We start from the raw sequence: 24,332 nt of genomic DNA on the forward strand, positions 1-24,332 counted from the left end.
GTGTTTATTTACTCCGGGGGTGACGAAACGGTTACGACTCGAGGCATTTTTAGCATACATTAACCCGACGTCGGGGGCGGTGCACATTGTTATTCGTTCTGTATACAGATTAATTTTAATTATTAGGCAAAGACGGACCATGAATAATTTGTTTGTGTACACAGAAATTTGTCTCGTCCTTGCCAGCCTTAATGAACGGGGCCTTATTAAAATAAATGGTGGGTAGACGCGGCAAAGCGGCCGTTTAAAATTTAAATGTTCTCTAAATAATTTTCCCAGATTTTCGCATGAATTTCAATAATCTTACCCCTAAAATTTAATTTTCGGGTTCTCGGTTTAATCACACTTGCATTAGCGGTTATTTGATACCACCGTGAACAAATAGCTCTAATAAATGACGGCTAAAATTCGAGACAACTGCGTCGTGGCTATAACACGAGACCCGGATAGGCGGTATTAGCTCAAATTTGGAGTTCGTTGTAGTTTTATAAGTATCATTCAGATGAGTCGGGTTCCCACTTTCCACCTGTCTCATATTGTTCGCACGTACCACCTGTCCCACGTTATTTCCACGTGCCGCGTGAACTTTTACCTGGAGTCTTATTTTCTAAGTGCTTCTGAGAATGATTACGTTCGTGGCACGTCATTCCTCATGTTTACGATCTCTGGGCGAGCCCATTGAGCAAAATTCCACATAAAATGCGGCAACCTTTGACAGGTTTTTATTAAACTCATTACGCTCAAGATTTCAGATAAGGTTCGATGGGGGCGAGAACTTCACCCCCATGTGAACGAATTTGTAATTTTATTCAACCAGAAGCGGAGGCCTTTTCTACGCTCTGACGGCGGCGCGTTTCGCGACACTATGAATACGAAATCTCCACCACGTCGCGCCCCGACGGCGACGACGCTCCGATCATAATAATGACCTGCCAAAGAGCAGCCTGAATGTTTTTGCGAAATTATAATTGAATCGGTTCCGGCATGTAATAGACAAGTTGACAAATACGTTTCGAGGGGCCGACGACGTCGACGCTATTTAGCGGAAAATTTTATAGGGATAAATAATAATAACATTCATGAATGCGAACTGTTTAAAGTTGTGCGAAGTGTGAACTTTGAATAGAATGTCACAGCGATTAGTGCGACCAGTCATGAAATGCGAATTTAGTCACCCCCAGAGGTATATGAGCAACTCAGATCATCATCGGACAATTTTCATTCCTGAGCATGGCTCGCAAAAATCCAAGAAATTCTTTCCTACTCTGCGTTTTTAATCATTTTGTAAAGGTATTTTTGACTCACTTGACTTGATAGGACTCAGAAATTGATATGGCCCTTCTCTTCGTGCCCCCCGCGCGGCTTTTAACGAGCTGTACGAAAAAGGTTCGTTTCACCGAGATGATTAATTTCAGCGCTCTTTTTGCGGCAATTGCTGCACGAATTCCCGAGATATTGCCGTGTTAGTGTGAAAGTTGACACTTGGTTGAACTTGTCCTTTTCCATCTCCGACATGTAGTACGAAGGTACCGTCACTGGAACATCATCATCATCATCATCATCATCAGGGTTAATCTGAAATAGCACGATGTGTTACTTCACCACTGAATTCGAAGAAGCACGCCAGTATGGAGTCAGCATTTCTTATTTCGCTTTAGGACAGGAGAAGACTTGAAAGAGACTGGTTTTCCAAGAATAAGAAATATGGGTGTTGAAGAGATTTCGATTTTCCTCCGAAACCTCTTTTCAAATAAATCGTGATTTTTCGTGTTTTTTTACTGAAAGAGCAAGACCTTGAAACAATGGTGTTTTGAGGCAAGAGTGAAAATAAGCGGAAAAAATTCAATTTTCAAATTTGAGTGTGAAACCATGGGAAAAGCCATAAGTTTATTGGTTTTTTCAGCCTCCCCAACTTGTAGAAATTAAAGTTTACCTTGGCGCCATACATATCTAAACGCGGAAGCTCCTTATTTAGGACTTTTTGCTCATCCCCTAAATAAATCAAAACTTCCCAACTTCTTCCTGAAACCACTTATCACCTCCTCGTAGTCTTATCACCCGATACATTTGGCCTTCTCTCTCTCTTTCTCTCTCTCTCTCTCGTCCCCGATTCTTAAGTCGATATCGTAAGTGTGTCATACGAAACCGAACAGGGGCGTACTCGGAAATTCCTCTACAAGTTCGCAGCTGACGTATTTGTGTGTTTTAATTGAATTCTAACGAGTTACAGTTGTAGAGAATGAATATATTTTCAGCATCGATGGCTAGAAAGTGGGGGCTAACTCTACTGATTTTTTTGTTAAATGGAAAATTTGGCGTTTCTCGCAGGAATTGAGCACCTCGCAGTTTGCGATGAAAAATTGCGAATATTTCAAAATGTCAAAAAAAGTCGAGAGCACCAACTTAATCCGATTTCGATGTGAAAGTCAGAGGCGTCTCACAAAGGACCGACGAATTGACACCATGTTGCGTAGGCCTATTAAGTTAAAATTTGTACTTTTAACTCTTGAGTGCCGAGTTTAGAGCGAAATTTAAGGGCCGCCACTGGCAAAAAAGCTGTAAGAATCAACAGGCGAAGAGGCGTATGGGCCGGCCGCAACACCCGAAAGTTGCAACAAGTAAGGGCGAGCCCTGCGATGTGAAGGGCCGGAGGCAGCCTTCGACAATGGAAACCAGTTGCTATCGCGACCTCTGTTCTCTGTGTATCTATTCATGGGCGGCGAAATTTTTATTTCCGATTAAACGATCGCGGGATTGCATTACGACTGCCTTCGCATTGAATTTGATCATCAGTTGCTTCTTCGCCCTGCGATAATTGATGGTAATGCGTCGCCAAACACTCGATCAAATAGATCCGATGAGTAATTCAGTAATGTGGTAATTTAAAACCCTCATTAAACTCAAACAAGCAGCGGACACTAAATTACGTGGTATGGAAAATAATTATCGTGATGTATTATGAAAAATGAAGTGTCCAAATACAGGATAATCGATTGCCGGGCATCAATCAGGGCTCGGGGCGACATGCGGGAATGATTTTAATGAGTCATACATTGCTTATACGGTCACTAATTATAATTTTAGTAAAGTAAACAATACTTAGCAATGCTGTTTTTTTTGGAAGCATTGTTAAGAATGTTGATGTTAAGAATGTTGTCAGAACGGATTCGGAACGCTCTTGGAGTCTTGGAGATCGTGGATGTATTCAGTGAAGTGTTTAGAGAAACATTTTTCTTAAGTGGTAAATTGTAATGCTGAAAGTTAAAGATTTTATGTCAAACTTTTACCACGATAAGATCCCACCAAAGGGTTGTATTTGCCGTGCTGTGAGTTTTTTAAAGACGAAAAATGATCATCCGAAGGAGGGAAAGCACGATCCGTTCGGCAACAGCCGTTAAAGCAGCTTGATCGATTCGAATAGCGTACAAACTTTTCTATAAAAATGTTAATGCCATCCTTAAAAAACCTTTGACACACGGGCCGAAAGTAAGGCGAATATATTAAAATGTTCGAGGGAAGTTTTAAAGAGGGTGTTTTAAATTTAGCTGCCAACGTCGGCTTCGGCAGACATCCGTTCCGACGTTTTATGGCAAATTAAATGTTTTTGAATAATTTAATTTGGTTACAAAGTTATCGGGGCCGTAATGTACCCACCTTGGAATTTGGGAACGCGGGTTTTGATCAGGATGCCGAGCGTTTTTTATTTGCCAATTGAAAATGAATTTGCCAATAGGGAGAGATTTATTTTAAATATTTTCCTGTGTAACAGCCGGTAAAAGCGCTCTTTTCAAACACTTTATTAGCATTGGTAAACGGATGGGAAACATTGGGTCGTCCGCATAAAACTAGCATTTGCTAATGCTTCAAATATCTACTTTGCAAGTGGAGGATCTACTACTGATCTGCAGTAAACGTTTCGGAAGTGTAATCGATTATTCACCTGCGACTTTTAGACGTTCCACCCATTCCCGCATTTTCTCAAATGACCATAATTACGAAGCGGTGAGGGCTTGAAGTTCAGAATTAATTTCCTACGGATATGACAACATCGCCAACTTCACCGCCTGTGAAATGTTACCGAATCTACAATTAAGTCGAAAAATCAATGTGCTCTCGAGGGAAATCTTCCTGATTCATTTAGACGCTTGAAGTTGATGACGAAAACCGACCATCGTCGAATCTCGAAGAAGTCGAGATGATCGTCGCACATCGAATTCGCATGAAGTGACCGTCACGAGACTGCTCGGTTTGCTTCCGATGTTTGAAGTAGGCAACAACGCTTCCGTAGAACGTTTCAGAATCTAGAAGAATTGGTAAACACCTTCGCGTTTTCTAGAATCGTCGATTGAATTCCGGCATTCATTACCTAAGAGCGCTGTAGTGTACGCAGGTGCGCTGCGAGAGCTGAGGGAATAGCTGATCAGTTTTCATTTGAGAGCAGTGTGGAGTCTGGAACGTTCCAGAATTTCGGAGAAATGGTGAACGCTTCACTTCATATTTTTGAAGTGGGTTATCTTGTAGCGTACCGAACACTTTATAGCGTTGATTATCTTTTTCAGGACTAAGAGAAAAACGCACAAGTATATTTTAGACCTCAGTACGTCTGCTTAGTTTCCGTCTCGTTTCCACAGAAGATCATCTAAAATAATTTTAGTAACAATTTTTTAAATACATTTTTATCGTTTTTAATTCAAATTTTTGCTTTTAATTGTGACATGGCCTATATACACAATCCGACGTATCGCTGACCATTTTCGATGTTTCAGCCCGAGGACGTTAAGTAATCTGAGGTCCTTCGGCTGGAAAAACGTAGGAATGTTTCCTTTCTTTTTCATGGACAGAAAACAGTTCGACTTATTACAAGGGTGCGCCATAAAGAATTCTCATATCTCTTTTCTTTTTTATTTCAGGTATTGAAGCCATAATGTCGGAGTTTTTCAACGATACCTCCACCGCTTTCTACGTGATCCTCATCGTATGGTTGGCCGATCAGTACGATGCAATATGCTGCCACACCACGATTACAAAGCGACATTGGCTAAAGTAAGTACACTTTCCAGTGATAAAACTTGGGCGTGCTCGAACCTTAAAGCTCCGAAAAAGTTTCCTAATTTAATTCTGCTAAAGTTATAAGTATTTCAATCCTCGAACCTGGGTAGTGAACAAGTACGGAAGTCCTTTTAATTAAAAACGCATAAATAAAATCAGAATGTTAATGGGCCCGGACGCCATTTTCTTTCGCCAGGGACTCGCCCTGACGTATAATTTTAAATATTTATCAGTTGTTGCTTTCAAGTTTTCGAGCCCGACAACAAGGAGCTTATTAGCAGAAGCTCACTTCGTCAGTTTTTATGCAAAACTGATTTATACCTTGGGTGGTGCAACTTTCAGCGTACGTTGCATCGCCTTCGGCGGAGCTTTCTCATTGCGTTTTACGGTTAACTTTGAAATAAAAGCTCATGTTGCGCTGAAATGGTGAATATCAAGGGCGGAAATCAAAGACCCCCGAGAGACACAGACGAGCATAATTGCATTTGTTCTAACTGACGCCACAACAAGAACCGCTTAAATTTTGAGCGAATTTAACTTTGGGGAAATTAAATTATTAAACTCATAAAAAGTTTGGATGCGAACAAGTTGCCCAACGCTCATCCTGAACTTTAAGCGGATTAATTCGGTTTGAAGACGTATTGCTGGGGGTTTTATTTCTTAAGGGGTGTCACACTTTTATTCACTTTCGTTTGCATTTGCTCTTATTAGCGTGTTATTTGAACAGAGAAGGTTCCAGCGGAAATTTGAGGAAGCAGTTCGTCAAACTTCCGTGTTTCCTTTTTAGCTATGAGATTACATTAACAGCAGGCGTGAAAATCACGTAATTTGAAAAAAAAAATAGATCAGCTCAAAGGATATCAAAAGTTCGACTCCACAAGGCCGAATAGGTTCTACCGAGGACGATCTGACTAATATTTTTTATTGCAATCTGCTTTGGATATTTGATTTTTTGGTGCAGTTGTTAGAGTAATAACTTGTCTGAGAAGAGATGTTAAAACGACTCTAATGCTCTGTTTCCATGGAGCGTGTTGATGGCGGCTGAGCTGTGCACGACAGCGTGCACAGCAGCGACGCACACTGCTCCATTCCAGCAGAGCTGCGATCGTTGAAAGCACTACTTCATCATGTTTGGGTTGTGGGGTTATTGCAGTCACACATCAGCCATGGTTCACGTCAATTGTACATCTTAGTCCTTTTTTAATCTCAATTCTAATATTCAGTCAAAATTCGAAAACATCCCAGAAACAATAGCAGGGCTTCTGGATATTTTCCGAGTTTTCTCGAAACAGCGGCTCGCTTTCCAGAGTAATCAGTTATATATTCCCAACTTTATACATGCAGCGGCCTACAGAACGTTCTCGAATCTCGAAAAACCGAAGACATCTTTATGGAATTTTTTAATGTATTACAAAACTTATTACCTAGAGCATTTGATTATGAAAGAACCTCCATGGAACTTTACGAGACCATCTCGTTTGGTTTAGATGCTTAAAGGTAACGACTTCGCAGTATTTGGACTATTCCCGAATGTTGGACATGTCGAGAACAGCATCGCATTTCCTGCAATATTCGAATTTGTTATTTATTCGAAAATATATTAAAGAAACATCTTTCTAGTCGAGATGTTTAGGGGACGGTGAACAACTCTATTGCTCTGTTATCACGGCATGAATTACTCGAGCGGAGATTCAAACACACTTTTGGATTCTTTTAATTCCATTTGTTACGAGCCACAAGAATTAAGGATAGAAAATTTCGCCACATTCCGCGAAAATTTTGAATCAACTAGTTAATAAACCAACGTCTCTAGAAGGACCCATTCATTCCATAATGTTTCATTAAATTCGAATTAATCGTTCAAAGCCATTGGAACATTCCAGATCTGAAGTTCCTGTCGGAATTATCTCCCTTCAGATAACACAGAGCTTCCCCAAATATTATAGAGGCACTCAGGTTTTAAATTCCCGCTTTTATTCCGACCATTTTCCTTCTCGAGTGTAACTCATAGTCGTTATGAAAGCCCCATTTAACCGTACGCGCTGAAAGAGTAATTATTATTTTAATTTTACGAGTTGTATTTAATTGTTTGACTATAATCTTCGCTTTAAAATCCTTTTTTCAATGTTGCGCAAAGCTGTAATGGGATTGTTATGATGGAGCGTTAAGAATAATTGAGTGGATAAGTAGAAAATTGAGGAATTAGATTGGTGTGTTCGTTATGTGGGGATGACTTCATGTCCTCACATTGCCAAATCTTTCCCACTTCTAGGGGGAGAATTGGGGTTCGAAGCAACCGTGCCGTTCTAATGGAGTGTTGATCTCTAAAGTTACTGTCTTTATTAATTCTCGAGCTGCTGGCGATCGTTAGATGTTGTGCGGTACCACCCCTCTATCGGAACCTTAGTCTATGTGCCTCCCCAGAGTTCATCTGCAGTGCTTTGTGGTGGCTCTAGGCTCCGCTAATGAACTCACAGTCGTAGCGTTTCTGGATTCCAAATTTTATAATAATTTTTTTTTTAACTTGGTTGCACCCTTTTAGGAAAAAAAAAACGGCGCCCTGACTGAATCCCTACATTTTGCTTCGACACAGATCAACAAATGCGTTTTTGTTATAATAATCAGCGTGTTTTATCGAACTCAAGTCGCTTTCATTGAAATTCCAGATCAAAGCTCAACATCGCCGTTCTCCTGCCCCGATCTGAGAAATGCAATTTCGCGGCGATGGATTATCGAACTTTGAGCAGTTGCTTACAAACAAAGGTCTATAACGAGTTGTGTTAATTTCTTATTAAGACGCTTAAGCGAAGTGGTTAATGTTTTGAGGGGATTATGCACAGAAGCCAATGGAACATGTCGGTACAGTTCGCCCTTTGTGTCGCTAATTGCAAACTACTCCCGCTTCGTTCGAAGGAAATGTGGTGATTGGTAATTAATAATTGTTGTGCATCCTAGAGGTGGATGCAAACAAGGGTGAGACAGGGCGGTTTTTTGGGAAGCAGCTCTCGGCCATTTGGAGCCTTTCGGAGAAGTGAAAAGGCTGACAAGTATGAGTTAGAGAGATTTGCGAGAGCACTTCTCGCTACGGCGTAGTATGTTCGGACACCCTCTCGTTACTACGGGTCGGCGGCATTGCGGTCACCTAGCGCGTTCCAGGAGATTCAAGTAATTCCGGGCTGTCAGATGTTGTCCCTATAACCTCGAGAGAGGTGATTCCACTAAAAGAGATTTTATCGGACATTTTTTTAATTCGAAATAATGCATCACATCCATGCTTCCCATCCAGTGGGTTTTATTGCCCGTGCGATGATAGATTCGCAATTGCACTCATTAGGCTTAAACACCCTGACATAGCGCTATTCATTTCCACATGTATGCACAAAACATAGCTATTCTTTGGCGAAATACGTGTCCATCGAATCACGTGCGAAACTTTGATTTGTCACAAACCGCATTACAATCGTTAACCCAAAACGCCAACACTGCCCTCCAAAAAGACACTTAATTGGCATTCGCAAACCCGTTATTTGGGTCTCGCCATGATCCGAGTTGTTCCTCATTACCCGACTTTCGTCGATGAATACCCAATCAATCACATGTTTGTGAATTTTGAACAAACGGACCTCGAAATGGCGGCGGATGCCCCGGCCGCAATTAATTTAATTAGGGACGCCATTGTTCAATGTTATCCCGCCGTTCCCTACCGGGCATTCAAATTAAAGGATGAGACCAAGTTCTGCGTTGTACAAAATTGAGGCGATAGCAATAATTACTATTTTATTGTGTGTTTATTTTGGAAGTACACATGCGGCATTGGCGTCTTTCGATGGCGCCCATCGTGGGCGTGCGATGGTCACCCCAAAAGGCGCAGTTGATAGTTCCGCTGGTTGGTCTCCGAGATTTAGGCCTTGCATCATTCCTTATACACTGACTTTCAAAAAAGCCGCAACACCAAGAAGAACGCATTGTACGTATTTGAAATTTTGGTATGATTTTAGACTTGTAAAGAGAAAAAAATGATAAAAATTTCAAGTTCGCATTTTAATGCGATATGAAGTTTTTCTTTACTTTTTTATCTGTGACGATCGTTCTTTTTGCAATTTTTTTTACAGGCGGATAGCGATAAAGGTATTATTGTTAGTTCCATATTGAATGTGTAGTAGTGCAAAATGCCTCGCGTACGCCAAAATGCAGTTTATCGGCAGTTAACTCCCTTTGAAAGAGGAAGAATTGTTGGTATGCACGAGGCAGGTTTCCCTTTCCGCGAAATTGCACGTAGATTGGATCGAAACGCATCAACAGTGCTAAGAGCTTGGAGAGATTGGTCTAGCGAAGGGTCAGTAAATCGTCATCGTGGTAGTGGCCGTCCAAGAATGACGAACCGACGCGAAGACCGGCGACTTCGTCGTTCAGCGACAGACGCCCCGTTTGAAACAATTCCGTCTCTTAGTGCTAACTGGGTAGCCACCCTAAATCGAAGGGTCTCCCTTGGTACGATGTATCGCAGAATTCGAAGTTTTGGACTAAATTCATATCGTCCTATGCGTCGGCTTCCATTATCACGAAACCACAGGGTGGTTCGACTGGATTGGTGTCGTCTGAGAGTGCAATGGATGGATGAGTGGAGAAGAATCGTGTGCAGTGATGAGAGCCGATTTTGTTTATGGCGATCTGATGGACGGTTACGTGTTGGAAGGCGCAGAGGAGAGCGATTGAATTTGGACTTTTTGGAAAGGCGTCATTCTGGTTTAACACCAGAAGTCATGGTTTGGGGTGCCATCCAGTATGGTAGTCGGTCTCCTCTTGTTTTAATTTATGATAGATTAAATGCTCAGAGGTACATTAATAGTGTCTTAGAACCGGTTCTTGTACCATACATGCACGACCATCCTGGAAGCACATTTCAACAGGATAATGCGCGACCACTTTGTACCAACGATACTTTGAGGTATTTGGAAGATGAAAATTTGGAAACTCTGCCTTGGCCAGCTCGATCTCCAGATTTGTCCCCAATGGAGCATGTATGAGATATAATGGGTGGGAGACTTCAACGTTTAGCTCGCCCCCCAGAGACCATAGATGAACTCCGCGAACAGGTGCAGATTGCCTGGGATACAATACCACAGGAAGATATTGACAATTTAATTTTAAGCATGCCACGTCGCTTACAGGAATGTATTAATTTAAGAGGAGATACCGCCCCATTATTAAATTATTATTAAATTTTTTCACTTATTCACAATAATTTTCTTTTGATATTTTGATCGTTTGTATCTATTACCTGACCCAACGTAATGCCAGAATTTCAAACGTGAACGATGTGTTCTTCTTGGTGTTGCGGTTTTTTTGAAAGTCAGTGATTAACCGACCCAATGTCCCAAGATTCTGCACGTTCTCTAGGGCTGAAGAAGTAAATAAAAGTAGAAAACGGATTGATTGCGAAATGCCGTTCAGAATCAAAAACCCCGTTCGCTGTTTGGCGCATTCAGTAACGCACCAATAACCTGAAACACGCCCGAACTAACACCCCCATTCTGAAATGTGGGAATCAAAGTCGCTCGGGCTAAAAACATCGTTGAGTCTACCGAACTTTGTCGAAAAGTGGAATACTTTTGTGGAACACATATGGCACGCAGATAAAAGGGATCGAAAATTCAGAGTATCTCACCACTGCCAGCAAGATATCAATTTATACAGAGTGATTCGCGGTCGATGGACGATTAGAAGTGGAGAAAGGTTAACGCAATATACTGCAATTTACAGCGAATCAACGGCAACCAACTTTAGACGGATACAACACAATTTCGTTAATTATCACTTAAGACTAAAAGCTGCGCCAAGTTTACCGAGATCCGCAACCTCCGAGGAAGAAAATATGATCAATGTATTAGCTTCACTTCTAGGTTTATGCTCGAGCCTTTATTCGTAGTGCTGCAGGTGATTGGGGTTAGTATATGTTTCGATTTGGAGAATCTTTGGCCAAGAATGACGTGCATTTGAGTCCACAGAAGTTCAAAGTCGAAAGTCAGAAGATCACGAACGCAGTATCTACATTCGTGAAGCAGTTTTGGAACGCAAAAAAGAAAATCCACATCTTAAAAATATAATTTTCGGGAGAATGTTTTTTTTTTTTTTGTTTCAAAAGAGAATATGAACAATCTGGGCTGATCATAATCCACATGTGGTTGCAAACATTTTGCTTCGAGAAAAATTAAGTTTTAACGTTTTTTTTTTGCCTTCGGAAGGATAATCATCTCATCCTAAATTAAAAAATTTTTTCGCATTTACGACGGACTATTCAATTTCACCAAATACCTCGCGATGCTCGGTCGTCGGTAATAAATGATTTTTTACAAAATCTGACTCTTGAAGAATATCTCACTTATTGGTTCCAACTTGAGAGACCACTGGTTCACTGCAGCCAGGAGATAGCAGGGGAGCTCTTTAAAATATTTGACGACCGTTGATTTAGGTTTCTGGGCTCGTGGATTTGACCTGCTAACTTCCAAATCAGACCTCAATGAATTCGTTCTTATTATAAATGTTAGATAAAAAATATGTTTATATCACACCTTTAAACCGGAAAGAGAAACTGAGCCAACGTGTAACTAACTGCATTCGTGAGCTTGATGCAAATGAGATCTAGAGGGTTACAAATCGCATCGGAATGTGCGCCATTGGATTCCAAGCACTTGAGGTGCTTGGAATTCAATTGCGGTCATTTGGAGCATCTAAAGTGTATTATTTCAATGTTTATGTGAGTTTTAGCTAGAATTCAAGTTATTTAGGGTGCTGTGATCTTGTTCAACATTTAATAGCGTTGTTCTGTATCCAAATAAACGCGCAAATGAATATTCACAATCCTGTTAATTGCAAAATAGCGTGAACGATTGCATATTCTTCCAAGGGAGTTTCACAAAACAACGTTTGTTTGTGAAATGTGACTGTTTAGGTATGAGAACATGATAACGCGTTTTAATAGAAGTTTAATTATCTTCCAGCGTATTTGCTATTATACAGAGTGTTCTATTTAAAAATACGCTTTACGAAAATTCAGTGCCTAATTGTGAAAATATTAACTTCGATCCGTCCTGTACAGGGTGTAAGCATTTTTCTCAAATATTTCTTTCGGAAACAGTATTCGAAATTCCCACTTTTTGCGAATTCAAGGGACGTTACAACGGGTTTTTATTATATCTCATTTTAGACAAAACCACAGAAGCATTAATTTATATTTCGAAAACCGCTAGAGATAACTATAAGATTATTAAATGATACGTATGTATCATCCTCTATTCAGTCTCTGCTGATGAAGTCCCAGGGCTATGATCTTGAATTCACTTAATTGGAACTTAGGCCTTTTTGCGAGCACCCGGGCTTCCCTCACACGGCGATACGGACGCAAGTCATTTTGATTAATTTGAATTACTTCGTCGAAAAACCGAGGAGGAAATCACAACATGTTTTCGAAATTTCGGTTTTTTTCAAATACTTAAGGTAGTCATCGCCATCATTCTGGAACTCTAAACTGCGCAACTTTGTCTCAATTGAACCGACCTCGCATCCTTCACGGTCAACGAGATTTCCACGGGCGAGCTCCAGAAGCGAACACCCTGTATACGAGCACACGTCTCTCTCAGTGAAACAAAAAGGTAGGAAGGAAAATTGAATGACGATCTGAATATGGAGCCTTCGGTGTTTAAACCCAGCTACCTTTATCGTCGTTATATTTTCCCCGCTTTAAAAGAAACTTGGGATTTATGAGTAGAATCGCTTCGATCATCGAAAACTCCATTAAAGCTAAACTGATTAACCAATCGTTCGGTCTCTTGTATAATAAAACGAAAGTGCACCTTGCTACATTTAATCTCATTGAAATGCACGCGAAACTCAATCTATATCCCGGCTGGAAATTAGCACCGGAGCTAAGTAAATTTTATCGGCGATTCGGACCCTCTACGGAGAGGTCATTGTTTGCCGCACGTTGGGCCGCAATCTAAGGGTTGAATCCCTTGGGAGCGTCGGAAATATCTTGCGCAATCTTGCCAGCTTCATTGTACGCCGTATACGATCTTATTCGATTATTGTAGTGTCATATTCGTGGCAGATCAGTATTTTTGCCATTTATCATCTGGTTAAATGTGCGTTTTGTGCTAATGCGACAGTTGCTCCTTTACAATCGTCAAGGTTAAGGGATTCATCACTCAGCCCTCTGGTGGGTGGTTACCATTAGTGTAACTGCCAGGCCTCTGGCGCTCAAATTAATTTTTGCGAATACAGCTCGATGGTGTGACACAAATTCCAGAGAAATATGGCGTCGCGCCTCTGTCGTTGGCGTCGCTGAGTCCGCTCCAGACGGCAATCACGGCCCTAGCAACGGACGTGACACCACCCGAGTCTATTTGCCCATAAACAGTATAACCTGGAGATCATCTCCGGACTAATGAAGTGTGTTGTTTGCTTTCGGGATGGGGTTAAACACGGCGCCACGATAGGGGTATCTAACTGCTCTAACCTCCTTGATTGCAGCGCTTGTAGCTAGATCGCTACGGAACCATTCAAGCGTCACGTTTTATCGCTTTATAAGCCGATGATGCGCCAATTCATTAGATCGGGCCTAATTTGGCTCGCTGCAGAATTATTACTGTATCGAGTGGAGTTCCCTAACTCTAAGTTGACTATACATAACGTATCATCCCATTATAAATATAATTATCCGCCCTTTCGCCCCCCCCCTTTGAGTCCCAACGAGCCGTGCACACTACTTCCTGGGCCCCTATTAATTCCGGGGTCCGGGCGCGATGACAATCATGCAAATGCGAGCCATTCCCAAACCATTAGACTTGCTGTAATCGGTTTTGCCCTTTACAGGCCCTTCAGCCTTCACTCACCCTGCGGGGGATGTTTTAAATTTAATGAATCACATTTTTGAGAATTTTTTAAAAATTAATGCGATATTAAGTGATTAAGAGATTTTTTTCGGGGGAATAGGAAGAAGCGCATTTGATGCTCCAAGGGAGTTTGGGGAAAATGAAAAAAATGTGTGTCATACATCCTCGAGTTATGCCTCGATTTTTTTGAGGGGGATAATAATTACCCAATAACCTAAAGTGGGTGAAGGGAAAATAAGAGATGCGGGTTATATATTCCGAAGTTATGTCTCGATTCCAGGCCTGAAGTAATTTAAAGAAAATTAAAAGGTGTGTGTCATACATTTTCAAGTTATGGCTCCATTTGCGAATGGCACAATAAGGAACGCATTTAATACCCTAAAGTAGTTTCCTCCCTCAAAACCGTTATCATCGATGTCGAATATTTCATCGCAGGACTGACAGTTAATTAATTTAAGCTGGCTCTCCATTTCAGGAGTCCAAGGGGGTCCGTTTAGCGGAAAGCAAGATCGGAAATCCGGAGGAAGACGGTGACTTAAGGCGTTTTTTGCGAGCTTCAAATATTGAAATATAAAAGTAATTATACGGGAGCTAATTGATGTCCTTTGCCTGTCTCAGGCTGATGTCGTTATAAGGAGCTCGCCCCGACTTTTTGCCTTTGTTTTGCGATTGACAAGAGAGTTTGGTTGATTGGAAATCCGGCTGCATGTCAGATTTTTATAAGGCGATCAGCGAAATAAGTTTTGAGGGGGGTGGCCGTTGAAAGCACTTCTTTCGATGGGCCATTAGTTACGAGATAAATTTGTATATGATTTCAATCGTAAGAAGTCATTCACGCTCTGAACACGAAGATTCGAGATTAAATCCCATTTTCCCCGTAACAATCTCGTGTGCGGTCCTCAGATGTAATACTTGCAGGAGCGAATTCCTGATATCTTTACGTCCGATTTTAATGTGTTATTCCGAAAAAAAAAATCGACTGTTTTTCGGAGTCATTTTTAATATTTGACGTATAAATAAACACTTTTAAACCCAACTGAAATGGTTCAACGACGATTGACACGAATTAAATAATTCGTTTCCACGATCGTGCATGTAAAAAAATATTAAATAGGTACAAAACGTTTTAATATAGCGAAAAATGCGGCAGTAATTTCGATTATTTGCTCTAGAATGGCATTTTATTGGGGCAATCGAACGCGATAATTGTAGGGTTTGCGCTATAAATAACGATCCTTTGTTTGCATGGCCAACAAAGTGTATTGAAATAATGGAATCGAGTTGAAGGTGTGGTGGGTTTTTGATTTATGGGTTCTGCTTTCTCTTTGTTCCTCCATGCTTCAGTGCTATGCAAAGTTTACATATGTTTAATAAATAATCGGCGACGTCAAAGTTTCAGTCTTGAGCAATTAATTAGGGTTGAGCGGCGAATGCTTTGATTTCCTTTTACTTAAGTATATTTTCTCTCAAAGAATCCATCTACATGATTTTCGCAATTCCAACGCCCAATACATTAAAGTCAATAATCCCATAGCTGCTGCCAAAATTCAATCAGGTCCGGAATATCCAGCTGTGAAAGCTTTTATTTCACCCTAAAAGTCTCCCGCTTTCCCTAAAATGCATGTCTCTATTCCTGGGCCTCCTGCTGCTGCAGAAATGTGTCTGCTCGACTTTCACTAGGAAAGAGCTAATTAATCGACAGTCGTGGAAGATCGATAGTAGAGGGGAATAGGTGAGTAAATTACGATACAATATATCAGGCATTGGCCGAAATAAACGCGATGACTTAACGAAATCTTTTTCGATTTAGAGCAAAGTCATAGTCGGTGTCGTATATAAATAAATACCTCGGGCGCCGCTCCCCGCGGTTTCGTAAACTGCCACGCCATTTATCTTTATACAGGGTATTACACGGTATTTCGATTACCCGCAGAGCCGCTAAAGGCCGAAGCCTTTCGGGGTGAACATGAGGATAGTCCGAGCTCGAATTACCGCCACGATTGAAATTTATTAAAAGTCAATTGTGGGTGAATGCTGATGGAGTTTAAAGTGTGGAAATTGAAATTTAGAGCCTGTGCGCATGCTAAATTCGAAAGCAAAGATTTAAAATTCTGCAGCCCTGCGAGCCAGACCTAGTTCACGAATCTCCCTTCGAAAGTACTCCAAATCCCCGAACGCTTTGTGGTCTCCGTTCATGGTAACTTCTGTATCCATCATTTCTAGCACGTCCACCCTCTGCGGCTACCCCAAACGTCCTAAGATTCTGCGGTTCTTCGAGGCAGAGCCCAGAAACCGCTTAAGCATTAGACTCTCCTCCGGAATTCTCTATGGAGATTCTCATCGTCAGAGCAGTGGATTGCTCTCTTTTTCATGTCTTGCAATCATCATTTGTAGCTTATCTCCAACTCTATCAGACATTTTCGGTCCTAATGTGCTGCGGCCCTTCTAACTGAAACTTGGCGGTTACTCGAAATCCAATCACTCATCCAAAAAAAGTGTCTCTCCGTGGCCACCTCTTTGACCGCGGCTTGGAGAGTTATTTGTTGCATTATCCCTTGAGGTCGAGTCGCTCCGCGCCTTTTAGGAGCCTCTTCGAGTCGTCCACAAAACCGGAACTCATCGGAGAACGCGATTTGGCGGACGGGCGAGGAATAGAATTTTCTCGACGTTTCTGGAACGTTTCAAGCGATTTCCCGGTTCGGTCCAAACTCCCTCGAGATCGCGCAACTTCAAAGCACTGTCAGACTTAAAAATATCGCGGAAAAAAGTCGAATTGTCTCGATTTGAAGTTGTTCAATTTCAATCCATTACCATGCAGCCTCGGGCTAAAATCGCAACAAGTCGGGCGAGGAAGCACAAAGCCGACATTATGCAGCTGATCATAAAAAGAAACCATCGAAGGGCGTAAATTTCATTAATTAAAACAGTAACCAGAATGGATGTCAATTGTTTTCGCAAAGCGATCGGGGCGGCCTTAATGAAGTCGTACGATTCCCTGTTTATTAAACCGAATTGACTGGAAACGTTTTAATTTGCCGAATAAATACGGGTTACCGGATAGTTTTGGGGGGTAGTTTAAATTAGTTCCGAGAGCCGGAAACGGCTTCGCATTAAAGGAATTAACGGGACGATTATAACGGTGTTATGGTCAAGATGGGGATGGGGAGTTGGAAATCGCTTAACGAAGTTGTCCTGCTCGTCTTTATCGGGTTGATGATTAACCTCTCCGAGAACCAATTTCTCGAGAAGTACACCCCGTTCGATATTGATGCATTTTTATCCACCTTCTAGCTACGAAGGGCTCTCAATGACCCGTTGTTGGTCGCTTGCCCAATCACGTGACGGCATCACGAAAGTTCGCAGAAGGTATTTTAACAAACATCACTCCCAATTTCACCCTTCACTCAGCGATTTCAAGGCACTTCCAAAACCCTTTTGACACAAAATGGAGAGCTGGCCCTTTAACTATCTGAGAACCCGTGCCTTTCTCTGATTAGATTTGAAACGAAAAAAATTAAATTGAGAGGAGAGGTTTTCGCGAATTTGGAGCGAACCAGACGGAATGTCCGGGATTTTTCGAGAATTTTATACCTTTGAATTTTTTTTTCCAGCTCAGTTCCAGCTCGTTCGACGACTTTTACAAATTCGGCGCCAGTTTGGGGGGATATTTTTTGGCAAATTTGGGAATATCGCGAACGGTTTTTTCGTAAATTTCGGTTAAATTCTTCACTTCAAAAATTTCCATCCCATCGGCGTCCGATAACGTTCGACATATTAGACCAAATCGAGAAGGTTTTTCTTGCGACTTTAATTGTATTCACGCACGGGGTGAATTTCTTCTCTCTCAGCTTCTGTCTTGCCCGTAACGTCGCAGCATTTTTCTCACAGCAGAAGTGCGTTTATATGGCACGAAAACAAGAATTATTTGTCATCGTCCTAGACCGTGTGGACACTCCTCGGCTCGTCAACTCCTGCGTATGTTTCCTAGAACGGCTCTTTCAAATAAAGTAATTTGGCCTTTCAACGAACCATTAACCACAAGCCGAGTACAAATTCGCATTAATCTAATTTACAAAAGACCGTCGACGAAATAATCTAGGCTTGGATTAGGCTTAAAATTCGGAATGATAAATATACTCGGAGGTATTACCGGAGGCCGCATGCAAAACTGCATATCATTGCCTCTAATCCATTAACGGACGGCAATCGTTACCCAAATTATGTTATTGCGTGTCCGGTTCCTGTTAAATAATTTACTTTTAAATCGAGTCATTCCAGGGCCTAGTTAATTGCCTCGTAATGGGACAACTATATTTTCGGGTTTTTCTGTGACAAAACAATGCTCCCTATCTCGAGATATACCTGAGAATTTGACGCTCGAATATTTAATAAAATATGCATGCAAACGAGTCTAGCTGCATGATGAAGCAAAGAATGCTAATCTGGCTCTGCACCCGGATTAGATCTGATAAATATTTATAAGACTTATTTTTGTTTATTTTTTTTCTGTTGTCTTTTGCAGTTTAGGCGAACCCCGTTACCGGAAAATTCGAATGAGTATGTCTAGGAGTACAAAGCGTCTTTGCAGTGACATGATTTACATAAACTTGCAAGCAAATACCACGACTACAACAAAGCGCGAATTTTTGTCACGTATGGTTTCTTTATCTGATGCCCTTTTCAGGGTCTGTTCCATTCGAGCACAAAGGAATTTTTGGATTTTGCCTCGCTTATATGCGTTTAAACCGTCATATCCCAGTCACATTGCAGATGACACGAAAAACATTTTTTCGGAATCCGCTTTAATCTGAATATGTACGGAATGTGATTCCTTGCAAGTTTTTCACTAGTGCTTTTTCTCCCCTTTTTTTTTTAGTGTGTGCATTAATTTTCTTTTGATAGGAACTATTTTCAAAAGTGCAAACTTTCCTAAATTTGCGCAAATTTCGGCCTAATTATCGGTCCTGTTCGTGCGGATAAGTCGGAATCCCACGTTCACCACGACCGCCCGACTTTATGTTTCGGTAACCAAGTATTGTTCGAGTTAGCTTCCGGGCACTGAAGCTTCTAGTTGTTGTTTGCATGGCTAAGCAGTATTTGCACGTGCGGCTCACATGTTCTTTCTGCCAATGCGGCATAGGTAGGCCTCCCACCTACGGTTCGGAAATTTTATGTATGATCTCTGATTTGTCATGTCGTTGTGTCTTGTCAAATAAGTTATTATCTCACGCGCTTCCCTAAGAAAAATATATAATTTTAACCCCACCGTTCACGTATAGTCTCAAAGGGTTTTTTCCCTTTAATCGAAAGCCGGAGAGCCTAGTTGTTGACAGGTTAGCGCATGTGCGGTCGCCACAACTGAAAGTCTGATTAAATTTGCTGGTACAGATAAAATGTGTTCCGACTTGCATTTTCATTTTGCCAAAGGTCCAGCTCCAAGGCATGACTCAGAAATGGTATTTCACTTGAATCATTATATGGCTTTAACTCGGAAACTCGACCAATGGGAACTCAAAGACATTTCTTATTACCAGATTTTGTTCCCGCCCACAATCCTATACAAACTAAGATTTCCACTTATTGTAAGGTTTGCGATTCCATGATAACTTTTCTGAGTTCGGATAAGGCACGTTTCTACATGCCTGTCCAAGGGAATTTGTCTCTAGGCTCGGATCTTCTTGTGATTCTCTTTGTTAAAAAATTCTTGGCTCTATATTATACATATGTTGTGTCTAGTCTCCATATAGTTTCTGCGTATAAACTTTCCTAATTTAATCCACTTGATCGACTCAATTTCTACCTCTTAAAAATGGGTTGCTTACTAATTAGACTTAGTAAGCACTTTCACACAGATGGGGTGTATTTCCACATATACGCAGTTCAAAGGTTCTTGGGGTGTTGTTGTACTGCTGGCAGCAATGTTTAAGTTTCTTTGGGCTCTTTGGGTTTGTATCTATATTGATTGTGTTCCGCGAGCCTGGCCCGCAGCCATTAAATAAAAAAGTCTCTGTTAAGCTTCAGAAAGTCCCTTTAAAAAGTATTTCATAAAACTAATAAACGTAATGGAAACAAACAAATGGTACGAAATTAAGCCAAAATTTCAAATTAATTAGATCAAAAAGAATCGGTCGGAAATGAACTCATCTTGCAGATTTGCCAGGACTGAAAGGGTTGTAAATTCCTTTTCTTCGCTCAACATCAACTTTAATTAAAATTGCTCCAATTACTCAAAAATCTTGAAAACAACCCCGCAGGGCGCGGTTTTCCTAAAAACCAAATTATTTTTATTATTTTGTTTTATGTATATTCGGCTTAAGCAGCCATTGTCTCGTTCCAGCAGTTCCATGTTTTCTGTTTGGAGAGGGCTTTCGAAATATCATGTGCCGAATGGATTTTTGAAAGGAACAACCGTCTTTTTGTTAATGGATAAAAATTTCTGAAGAAAAATAATTGTTTTTAAGCCGCAAGAGGAGAAATCCTCAACAAGCGGAGCAACTTTAGCAGATCAGATATTGTCGCATCGAATAATAGGAGACGTTTGCTGTTCAGGAAGCGAGTGCCCTAATAAAAGCGACGTCGTTGGTATATTCCTTTTGAATTTAAGTTGCTATACGGAAAATAAATTGGAAGCGGCGGCTTAAAATCCCAACTAGGAATAATATTTTTCGTACTTTATACAAGGCAAAACAAATTACTTTTAAATTCCTCCAGAAACGAAAAATATGGTAAAGATGAACAAAGAATAATTCGGTCTATAAAAACGTTCCTTTGGGTTGTGTTTTGTGGCTGCCCTGAATTTACTCTCCGTTTTTGTCGAGAAATCGAGGTAATTTTAATTAAACTTGGTATTTATGGAAAAAAAACGTGTATTAAGGATCTTTCGCGAAAAAGTTCTTTTTGGATAATGTCACCAAAATAAGTCTTAACGATGGGAACTGATCCGTCTGGAAATGAACTGTATGTGTACCGAGTTTCTTAAGTTGCGGTTTTAGGGAAAACGGAGGTGAGGTATGCGGGAACTCGTACTTTTACGTATTATGAGATATCGGGTGCGAAATTCCAAGCTAATGCTATCATCATCTTCCATTCCTGGAAGGTAATAGTTTTCCTGGTTCATTGATATTATAGTTTTCTTTCCATTTGTTTTTGACAGGTCTTGTTCCCATGTAGAGTTGGTACATTTTCCTCATGTACTCGGCTGATGGACTTTAGACCCAATTTCCATTCTTCATATGGATAATATGATATAATAATATAGTTTTCTTTTTGCCAGGGATAAGCACATGCCGAGTTCCCACGTACAGATCGGAAATTTTAGTTATTGTGTGTGAATTAATTGACTTAGAATTTGGCTAATGATTTTTTATCGATCTTGAGCACAGAGAAGCCTCCTCAGAGAGAAAAAAATCAACCCCCACAGGTCTTCAGCAAGAGACTCACTTCCCGTGTTTCTGAGAAATCGAGAACCTTTTTTATTATATGGGGTGTCTCCCGAATGATGGCGTTAATTTCAAAGAGCGAGCCCTTGTCATATTTTATGAAAGAAACTCCTAATAAACGTATGTCCTATACTGCTTCGTTTTCGTGATACAAGGTGTCAAAGTTTCATTTTTTTTCAGATTTTCATCAATGTTTTCGGACGTAAGGGCAATATGTCGATGAAATTCGGTATTCGGGGGTTTTCCGAGGCGAGAGATTCACATATGGTATCGGTTTTATCGCAACGTGCAGAGGCAGTAATATTCTTGTGTTAAATTTGCCCCAACGCTTTTAGGACCCTGTATTTCGACTTCTAATAGATTACATCCTGTTCCTCCGCCAATTCTAAACAAAAAAGGTATATTTGGTCGAAAACTCTCAGAGAAATGGTTTTCGAGATATCGACGATCAAAAATTTCTTTGCGCATAGTTTCTTCAAAACATTAATTTATTAATACACATATGATAATAGCTCCCAACATATTGCGGTAAAACCGATATCATATTTGAATTTCTCGCCTCGGAAAACTGCGGAATACTAAATTTCATCGAGATATCGCCCTTAAGTCCGAAAATGTTGATAAAAAACTAAAAAAAACATTGAAACTTTATCACCTTGTATCATGAAAACAAAGCAAGATAGGATATACGTTTATTAGGAGTTTTTTTAAAATAAAATATGACAAGGAATCATCCCTTGAAATTAACTCGATTATTTAATAGACACCCTGTATACTACTTATGAAAAAAGGCAACACCTTGAAATAATGCGTATTTTAATGAAACTTTGTAAATATATCGACAACGCTGTATAAAATAAATGTAGTAATTTACGAGTGAACCGAAGTCTAGAAAATCGTTAAAGAATGAAAATAAGGTATAACCACGTTGTGAATTTAGACCCTCAAAAACTCGTCTGACAATTTCATTTCGTAACTGTGCTAAAATGCGTCATGGGTTCTTCAGTGTAGTAACTCTTCTTCCTGTCAATACGTGTTTCGAGGAGACGAAAGAAGGGGAGCGTGGAGACCAAGGAAGGACATTAACATTGCGACGTTATAGATGAGTCATAGTTGCACGAGCAATGTATGGCTGGGCATTGTCTTGTTGGAAAAGTACATTTCCAATACGTTGAATGTATGGTATGAAATGGGTTCCTGTAGATATAGTCCTGTATGTATTGGTTTTCTACTTCCTGTATGTAACGCACGGCGTTATATGTAAAATCCGATCAATTGTGCTAGTACTACAACTAAACACGTATATCAATTTGGGCTGAATTTGATGCGTTGATTCAAGTATTTAAGTTTTTATGATAAGTAGTACATTTTTCCAATCATCACAAACTTGAAAGATTTGTTGAGTCCCGACCTTTCGTCTTCGAACAAAAAGCTTCAAATAAAGAAGTGAGTTGACTCTTTCTGGAACATTCTACATTGTTCTTCATCTCGGAGGAAACGTGCTTTTCAAAATACCTGAAGGTTTTTGATATACATATTACCGCACAGTTCGGAATAATTCTTTTTTATAATTTAGAGGACGACGATGTTTCACTTCTTGATAAAACCGAATCCGGTTATTCTCAGTTGTTGTTAGCTCTTCCAAGTTTGGTAGTGATCCCATCCCGTATTCATTTAAGGTCCAAAGTTCGCTGTAGAAATAACTTCCCTCTTTCATGTAGCAAATTGCACCCTTTGCTCCTGATAATCCAAAGATAATTTGCAAGCTATACGTGACTGTTGAATAGCCATAATTACCATCACACACGCTCTTCTTCCGCGAGCAGTGCTCCCATATCATTTACCTAATGAGACCATATACTCCTATAATTTACCATCTGTCTATTTCTAGACCATAATTTGTTTGATTTTGCTTTTGCACTATGCGATTGAAACGACACGTCCAAATAAAACGATGATTACTCAACACTCAAAGTGACCATTATGGCAGGGTAAACAAACTAGGGCCGTTTTATAGGGAATCCCATTAAGGGACGCCTTTTCTGGTCAACGCGTTATCGCACTTTTTTTGAATTTTAAACCGAGCTTTAAAGGGAATGTAAAAGCCTCTGTTTCGGTCAAATAGGGCAGATTAATCTCGAAACAATGTTTTCCGTTTTTCTATGGGAAATGTAGACTCTTGTAAATGGGCACGTGCCAATGCCGCGTGACTGTAACGTTCACGTGTCGTAAACACCCGTTTTGTTCCAGGTTTCAGCTTGAAATGGTTATTATAGTTTTCTTTTTTGTCCTGGAAGACAAGCCTGTCTGTCAGAGCCAGGGATATGGTAACGCAAATTTCACTAGTGCGTAATGTTTCGCTGAGTTATAGAATTCTTCGTACTTTGCCTATCGAAACGCAACAAACTCCCGCAATAGATTATCTAAAGTTCTTTCGACTTAGATGCGAAGTCGGATTTGGCTAAAGCTTTTAGATAAATTCTTCCTGAGCAGAAATCAAAATTTATTTTTAATGTTTAAGCACATGTTTAGGTTGCAAGCGGTTATCGTTACCACCTGTTGCAATAACTGAAATCGGTGTTTATACACGAAATCACTAGGCTCTGTGCATATCTAGGCCTTTGTGAATGGGCTAAATAAAATTTCTCCTTCCTTTTGGGGCTTCCAGAGTTGTCCTTTCATTTAATTTTTCAATTTCTTAAGTCCTACGAAATTTTGCGCGATTCTCTTGGAGTAGTGTTGTGACCTGCAGCTGGCTAATAGAAAATATGAAGACGAAATGTCGTCTTTTTAATTAAAAAACGAGACACTGAGGCAGTCGAAATCTATTCTCTATAGATTCGATGCAGTCTGCATTTCATACGGTTTTTATGATCGCACAGGGTGACATGCGATTCTGAGAATTTTTCGGCTCTCTGGAAGAGGAGTAACTTAAACTAGACTTGCTTTACTT

The 24,332-nt window shown here is 40.4% G+C and overlaps 1 protein-coding gene across 2 annotated transcripts in view; it reads left to right on the top strand.

Annotated features, from left to right (window-relative positions):
* Window positions 1-24,332, top strand: part of LOC136349615 (membralin) — a 46,436-nt gene that overhangs the window by 16,735 nt on the left and 5,369 nt on the right. For both annotated transcript variants that reach the window (XM_066301301.1, XM_066301307.1), the window contains one exon: window positions 4,911-5,043. In XM_066301301.1, the coding sequence (XP_066157398.1) occupies window positions 4,911-5,043 (133 nt within the window). The remainder of the gene's footprint in view (window positions 1-4,910; window positions 5,044-24,332) is intronic.

The sequence above is a fragment of the Euwallacea fornicatus genome, chromosome 2, assembly GCF_040115645.1.
Source record: "Euwallacea fornicatus isolate EFF26 chromosome 2, ASM4011564v1, whole genome shotgun sequence".
In the NCBI taxonomy this organism is placed as follows: domain Eukaryota; kingdom Metazoa; phylum Arthropoda; class Insecta; order Coleoptera; family Curculionidae; genus Euwallacea; species Euwallacea fornicatus.